This window comes from Salmo trutta, chromosome 3 (genome assembly GCF_901001165.1).
Source record: "Salmo trutta chromosome 3, fSalTru1.1, whole genome shotgun sequence".
Lineage (NCBI taxonomy): Eukaryota > Metazoa > Chordata > Actinopteri > Salmoniformes > Salmonidae > Salmo > Salmo trutta.
This window is the reverse complement of record NC_042959.1, coordinates 4,400,093-4,408,411: the sequence shown is the minus strand read 5'-3', so window position 1 is coordinate 4,408,411 and position 8,319 is coordinate 4,400,093. Positions and strand designations below refer to the sequence as shown.

The following is an 8,319-nucleotide window of genomic DNA, read 5'->3' as shown; positions in this document are numbered from 1 at the left end:
CATATTTTCCGCCATTTTCTTCAAAACTGAAAACGCAGTGAAGCCGCGCCCATTTTATGTAGAATTGCATTATGGGCCCAAAAATCTATTTATACAAAGTGGGCACGATTTTGTGTTACAAGAATAAAATGTTATGTATTTTTCGAAGTAGGTTTCAAAGAATTTCCATTGATTGAATGTGATGGATAGGTCTGTATCCCATTTGTTATTTGTGTGTATTATAATTTTAAAAAGCATAACACATACGAAATGGGGCAGACCTCAATGCAAAACATATTTTGCAAAACATTCAATGAAGACAAGGTCAACATTACCAAAAAATAAACATTTATTTCAGTTCAAGTTGTAGAAATACAATATACAACAGCAACTGAAGGGTAACTCAGACGATACAGTAGCGATTAATACAGCAACATAACCACCTGCTTATCAACAGGCTCTGTGTGGTTTCAATAGTATGTATTCATACTGTGTCCCCACTAAGTACAGGATTTGTAGCAACAACACATTATCAACCTAGAAAAATATTTGTACTGACAGTACTGTGTTGTCGAGGCATTTACATAAAATATGAGAGATGTTGATACATCAGCATAGCACTGCAGGGACATCAGCTGACAAGACCTGAGAAGAGAAACATTTTTTATTACAGATCAATATAATCTTTCAACAACAAAAATAACACCTATGAAAGAAGATGACTAATAAAAGTGAAAACAACATACCCAGGTAATCATCCATGAGGGATCCAATAGCAAACTGAAAAAGAGGAAAGCAAATATTCAACATTACAACTTGCAGGGCTCTTCACAGAGATGAGACAATGGAAATATTTCATACTTTAGTGCGCGGTGGCTTGCAATCTGTGAGGATATACTGTGCCTTCAGAAATTATTCAGACCCCTTGACTTTTTCACATTTTGTTACGTTACAGCCTTATTCTATGATTGATTACATTGATGAGGGGAGGAACAATCTACACACAATACCTCATAGTGGTGAAGCAAAAACTGGTTTTTAGAACTTTTGCTAATTTTTTATTTATTTTTAAACCCGGATATCACATTCAAATAAATTATTCAGACCCTTTACTCAGTACTTTGTTGAAACACCTTCGGCAGCGATTACAGCCTTGAGTCTTTTTGTGTATGATGCTAAAAGCTTGGGAAACCTGTGCTTGGGAAGTTTCTCCAATTCCTCTCTGCAGATCCTCTCAAGCTCTGTCAGGTTGGATGGGGAGTGTTGCTGCACAGCTATTTTCAGGTCTCTCCAGAGATGTTCGATCGGGTTCAAGTCCGTGCTCTGGCTGGGCCAATCAAGGACATTCAGAGATGTGTCCCAAAGCCACCCATGTATTGTCTTAGCTGCGTGCTTAGGGTCGTTGTTCTGGAGCAGGTTTTCATCAAGGATCTCTGTACTTTGCTCCGTTCATCTTTCCGTTCATCTTTCCTTTGATCCTGACTAGTCTCCCAGTCTCCTGAAAAACATCCCCACAACGTGATGCTGCCACCACTATGCTTCACTGTAGGGATGGTGCCAGGTTTCCTCCAGACGTGACGCTTGGCATTCAGGCCAAAGAGTTCAATCTTGGTTTCATCAGACCAGAGAATCTTGTTTCTCATGGTCCGAGAGTCCTTCATGTGCCTTTTGGCAAACTCCAAGCATGCTGTCATGTGTCTTTTACTTAGACGTGGTTTCCGTCTGGCCACTCTACCATAAAGGCCTGATTGGTGGAGTGCTGCAAAGATGGTTGTCCTTCTGGAAGGTTCTCCCATCTCCACAGAGGAACTCTAGAGCTCTGTCAGAGTAAGCATCGGGTTCTTGGTCACCTCCCTGACCAAGGCCCTTCTCCCCCCGAATTGCTCCATTTGGCCGGGTGCTCAGCTCTCGGAAGAGTCTTGGTGGTTCCAAACTTCTTCCATTAAAGAATGACAGAGGCCACTGTGTTCTTGGGGACCATTAATGCTGAAGACATTTTTTGGTACCCTTCCCCAGCTCGGTGCTTCGACAGAATCCTGTCTCAGAGCTCTACGAACAATTTGTTTGACCTCATGGCTTGGTTTTTCCTCTGACATGCACTGTCAACTGTGGGACCTTATATATAGACAGGTGTGTGCCTTTCCAAAACATGTCCAATCAATTGTATTTACCACAAGTGGACTCAAATCAAGTTGTAGAAACTTTTCAAGGATGATCAATGGAAACAAGATGCATCTGAGCTCAATTTTGAGTCTCATAGCAAAGGGTCTGAATACTTAGGTAAATAAGGTATCTGTTTTTTATTTTGAATAAATTAGTAATCATTTCTAAAAACTTGTTTTTGCTTTGTTATTATAGGGAATTGTGTGTAGATTGCTGATTTTTAAAAATGTAATTAATCAATTTTAGAATAAGGCTGTAACGTAACAAAATGTAGAAAAAGTCAAGGGGTCTGAATACTTTCCGAAGCCACTGTATAGGTCTGTCAGGTAGCATCCTAGTTTATGGGGATTTGACAGCATACTCACAATGTCGTTTTTATCCACTCTTGTTCCCACGATCTTCAACCGAATCTCATCATCCTGTTGGATTACAATGTCCTAATGTGGAGAAGACAGAATCCTTAATAAGAAGACATGTATCCAAGTTGTGTATACTAAATATTCATTTTCAAAAATGACACCCACACCACCACTATTTAGTGAAGAGCTAATTTTAGATCTCACCTCATCAGTGGTCTTATAACAGGGAGGATTTGAGTTGGGGTCAAACTCCATCTCTGAGGGAATGGACTGCAGAAACAGTAAGTAACCACATTGACATTTATTAAAGCGTTTATGAATAAAACCATTCAGCAACTAAAAGGAGACATTTCCATGTGGACCTACATGACGAGAGATGAAACAGGACATGGAGCCGATCTCTGTGAACAGTCCAACCTGAAAAGAACGGACCATCTTGAATTATTTTAATTTCACCATAAAACAATATTATCTATTATTGTCAATCCTTATTCTGATGGTAATGAGTTCAAAGAAGATTTGTCTGAGTCCCAAATGACACCCTATTGACTCTGGTCAAAAGTAGTGCACTATAAAGGGAAGAGGGTGTTATTTGTTCCACACAGTCTGAATAACTAACCCCTTTTTTGCATAATGCTTGATAGCTAAATAAACTGTCCCATTGTTTCAGAGTGCTCCACCTCAAATATCAGCTTGTGGATGCTCAAGACGATCTATCCCCCATCCTCTCCATCATGGCAGACGCCATGTATGTCTACATCTAAGTCATAGATTATCTTCCAAAGTCCCAGTTCACTGAGCCACTCAGGTGACAGTTTGTCAGCACTCAGTTTTCATGTACAGTACATGTTGTGAATTAAACATATATTTTTTTTAATGTTACATTTGTACGTATTCTTTTGTACCAAGAACAACAAAGTTGGCCCCCCCCAAAAAAGTATTCATTGTTGGGTATAAAAGACTGTAAAAACACCAGCAAATTAACTCTGATTTAAATTTCGGAAATCTATTCCAACGTATTCCCATGCATAATAGAGAGATATGTGATTGTATAGAAATGGTAGCAAGGTTTGAAATAATGTTTTAGTCAAATATTATATCTGTTTGGGCTTCAATGCAGTCAATTTGCAGTTAACAAATTCTTTGTAATATTTCTAAAATCGTCCAGCGGCTGAATCTAGTTGATGACCCCTGATATAGGGAATAGATTTTCACTTGGGACGTAGCCCTTGTTTTGTTTCCTTACTTTGTTGACCTGTGTAACCACGGCATCTACCACCTCGCCTTTGAATGGACGGAAGACAATAGCCTTGTACTTGACGGGGTAAAGCACAAATCCTCTGCCTGGTTGGATGACACCTGCACCAATGTTGTCAATGGTGGTCACCGCAATGACGAACCCATATCTGAAACAAAGAATTACTGAGTCAATAACTGAACAAGCATATCAACATGTTACTGGTCAAAACAACCAACCCAGTGTTGTAGAAGTGTGCAAACTGTAAAGACAATTTGTGGTCTCTTGTCTACATTGAAATGTAGCCTGGAGTCCAAACTGAATATTACTTAGTTTCACTACACTGAGCAATACGGAGTGTGGGTTCAAGGTTAATGAAAGGGAAGATTCCCTGGCTCAATACCACTCACTTTCCTGTGCATGTTCCCTCCACTTCTGTGAAGAGCTTCTGTTTCACAGTGTTCAGGAGATTGGGACCAAAGTACCGAGGGTGGAGCAGGATCTCATGCTCCAGGGAAATCTGTGAATGATCATATACACATATATATATATATATGTATATATATGTATGTATATATATATATATATATATATATATATATATATATATATATATATATATATATATATATATATATATATATATATATATATATATATATATATATACACACACACACACACACACACACACACACACACACACACACACATACACACATTACATATATGAGAGAGTACCAGTCAAAAGTTTGGACACATCTACTCATTCAATGGTTTTCTTTATTTTTACTATTTTCTACAATGTAGAATAATAGTGAAGACATCAAAACTATGAAATAACACATATGGAATCATGTAGTAACCAAATAAGTGCTAAAACAAACAAAATATATTTTGATTTTAGATTCATCAAAGTAGCCACCCTTTGCGTTGATGACAGCTTTGCACACTCTTGACATTCTCTCAACCAGCTTCATGAGGTAGTCACCTGGAATGCATTTCAATTAATAGGTGTGCCCTGTTAAAAGTTAATTTGTGGAATTTCTTTCCTTAATGCGTTTGAGGAAAGCAGTTGTATTGTGATAAGGTAGGGATGGTATACAGAAGATAGTCCTATTTGGTAAAAGACCAAGTCCATGTTATGGCAAGAACAGCTCAAATAAGCAAAGAGAAACGACAGTCCATCATTACTTCAAGAAATGAAGGTCAGTCAATCAGTAAAAATGTCAATAACTTTGGAAGTTTCTTCAAGTGCAGTCGCAAAAACCATCAAGCGCTATGATGAAACTGGCTCTCATAAGGACCGCCACAGGAAAGGAAGACCCAGAGTTACCTCTGCTGCAAAGGATAAATTCATTAGAGTTAAATGTTTCACAGAGTTCAAGTAACAGACACATCTCAACATCAACTGTTAAGAGGAGACTGCGTGAATCAGGCCTTCATGGTCGAATTGCTGGAAAGAAACCACTACTAAAGGACACCAATAAGAAGAGACTTGCTTGGGCCAAGAAATACAAGCAATGAATATTAGACCAGTGGAAATCTGTCCTTTGGTCTGATCAGTCCAAATTAGTGATTTTTGGTTCCAACTGCCGTGCCTTTGTGAGACGCAGAGAAGGTGAATGGATGATCTCTGCATGTGTGGTTCCCACCATGAAACATGGAGGAGGAGGTGAGATGGTGTGGGGGTGCTTTGCTGGTGAAACTGTCAGTTATGTATTTAGAATTCAAGGCTCAGTTAACCTGCATGGCTACCACAGCATTCTGCAGCGATACACCATCCCATCTGGTTTGGGCTTAGTGGGACTATCATTTGTTTTTCAACAGGACAATGACCCAACACACCTCCAGGCTGTGTAAAGGCTATTTGACCAAGAAGGAGAGTGATGGAGTGCTGCATCAGATGACCTGACCTCATTTCATAGCTTTGACGTCTTCACTATTATTCTACAATGTATAAAATAGTCAAAATAAAGAAAAACCCTTGAATGAGTAGGTGTCCAAACTTGACAGTTACTGTATATATATAGTTAGTGTATAGTTTGTTTTTACAGTAGGTAACTTAGTACTGAACAAGTCCTACTGTTTATAACTGAGAATGACAGCAGTTACTTTCATTGAGTCTTTTTTATTTTATTTTTTTATTTATTTCACCTTTATTTAACCAGGTAGGCAAGTTGAGAACAAGTTCTCATTTACAATTGCGACCTGGCCAAGATAAAGTTAAGTTAAAATATAAATAATATGGTGCAAAGGAGCAAAATAAATTAAATAAATAAATACAGTAGGGGAAAAGGTAGTAGTTTGGGCTCAATTAAAGATGGGCTATGTACAGGTGCAGAGATCTGTGAGCTGCTCTGATAGCTGGTGCTTAAAGCTAGTCTACAGGTGTTCTCACATATAGTCCTCTTTAAAGTGAACTCTGGAGTAAAAATTTTTTTTAAAAAGCTAAATAACTCAGGTATCTTTGCATTCACATCGCTATGTTAAGAAAGGAAGCAAGATCTTTTTCCAACATGCACTCTCTGGGTTTTTACAAAGTGCATGACAAGCCATTTAATCAGAATGTGTTATCCGACTGCTACTATTAGACATCATTCTAATCAGAAGATACTGTTAACATGTACATTTGATGGCTAACAAAATAAATAGTAATATAATAACTGCGGAATAAATAATGCTGTCATTGAAAATTGTACACCCAAGGAAGGCTACTGCCCCTTTTAAAAGCTAGAATGGATTTTGTACCCAATGTTGCGATTCTCACCAAATATATTGTCTTCTCACACTATTAAAGTAGCGTTTGAAGCTCTCAGCTTATTGATCACATATTGCAAACAAATACTATGACCTAAAAACGAATTTCTGCGCGTCCTTGACAATCGCTAATATATATTTTTTTAAACATTTTTTTCATGCAAACTTGCACATTTCTCTTTTGTGACTCCAATGTGAGGAATTATGGCAGGGGTTAACGGTGTTGTTGTGAAAACACCCTAAAGTAGCATGTAGCTTTCTTAAACTATCATCGCCAGACAGGTATCAAACAGTTAAATATGTTATTATGGACGTTGAGTTTTCATTTTGGTAACAGTTAACAGAGCAGTTAGCTAGCCAACCGGCTAACAAAGCTAGCGATAGCATAGTTAGCCATGGGTGTTATCGTCACAAGATCATACAAATCGAATATCTTACATGATAAAACATGATTTCCCGCTGACGCTTCCTTGATTGTAGCCTTCTGTTTAATTTATCAGCAAGTACTGGTTATCTTTTCTAAATTATTATTTAAATCCAGCGGCACATCACAGGAAGACGGTAATGTTTGACTTCTGGAAAAAGTTTTACTTCCGGAGCATTTTTTTTTTTCACAGTTTTTTTGGTCCAATAATGTGATCACTGATTATGATTCAAGACAAGGATTCGTGGGGCTTAAAAATAACTAATATTTAATTTCAAGAACAAGAATGAAGTTGAAACGTCTTTGGTTTTAAAAAGAAGCAACAGATGACAATAAGACAAAAATGCATCTGACATGACACTGACAGACCATCAGTCTTTTCCCATATAGACAACACATGCATTGATTCACTGAGTGTCGGTCAGTCAAAGCAAAAGTAATTGATCAAAAACAGAACTTCAAGATTCCTTCAATATTGACGCTTCTCCATTGAGAAGCAACAAAGTTACAGCAAATAACTCAAGTAGAAAATATGTATACACCAAAAAAAATCTAATATATACAGTAAAATGCTGAGTGTAACAACATAATTATGAAATGAGTAGTTGATTGTAAGCAATCAATGCAATGTAAGCGCTTGTGATAGGCAGCATACTGAGGACCAGTGGAAGTATATGCCAAAACAATTATCTAAGACTAATATGGGTATGTGTCCCAAATGGCACCCACCCTATTCCCTACAGCGTGCACTATTTTCTCAGTTCAAAAAATAGTGCACTATATATGGAATACGGTGCGATTTGGGACGCACACAATGGGTCATCACCGTTAGCATCATCTACCACAGTGGTTGGCATTGGTCATTAGAAAGGGATTGGGAGTATTGAGATGTTCATTCCCTTAAGAAGACTTCCTGTAGCTGAGCCTGTTAAGTCATCTGGCTCTCTCTCTGCCACCACAGAACCTGTCTGGTTCACCACCAGCCCAACACCTGTTAAGTCATCTGGCTCTCTCTCTGCCACCACAGAACCTGTCTGGTTCACCACCAGCCCAACACCTGTTAACTCCTCTGGCTCTCTCTCTGCCACCACAGAACCTGTCTGGTTCACCACCAGCCCAACACCTGTTAAGTCCTCTGGCTCTCTCTCTGCCACCACAGAACCTGTCTGGTTCACCACCAGCCCAACACCTGTTAAGTCCTCTGGCTCTCTCTCTGCCACCACAGAACCTGTCTGGTTCACCACCAGCCCAACACCTGCAGTGTGGGTGAAATAGTTCTCTGACTAGTTGGAGGTTCCTGTGATCACAAGATACAAGTTAGTGCATTGATATGGCAGGTCAACATTTCTGTGTACATCAGAATGCAATGTGATGTTTATATTGTAAAAAAAAAAACA

At 38.6% G+C, this 8,319-nt stretch overlaps 1 protein-coding gene across 1 annotated transcript; it reads right to left on the bottom strand.

Moving 5' to 3' along the window:
• Positions 1-306: 306 nt before the first annotated feature.
• On the bottom strand, positions 307-7,099 carry LOC115166705 (DNA-directed RNA polymerase II subunit RPB7-like). Its single transcript, XM_029720425.1, has 8 exons — positions 6,937-7,099; positions 4,149-4,258; positions 3,748-3,907; positions 2,868-2,918; positions 2,706-2,771; positions 2,508-2,579; positions 726-759; positions 307-624 (listed from the first exon to the last, which is right to left on the bottom strand). Exons 1-8 carry the CDS (start codon positions 6,946-6,948, stop codon positions 611-613), a joined length of 519 nt encoding a protein of 172 aa, XP_029576285.1. The 5' UTR covers positions 6,949-7,099; the 3' UTR covers positions 307-610.
• Positions 7,100-8,319: the final 1,220 nt, after the last annotated feature.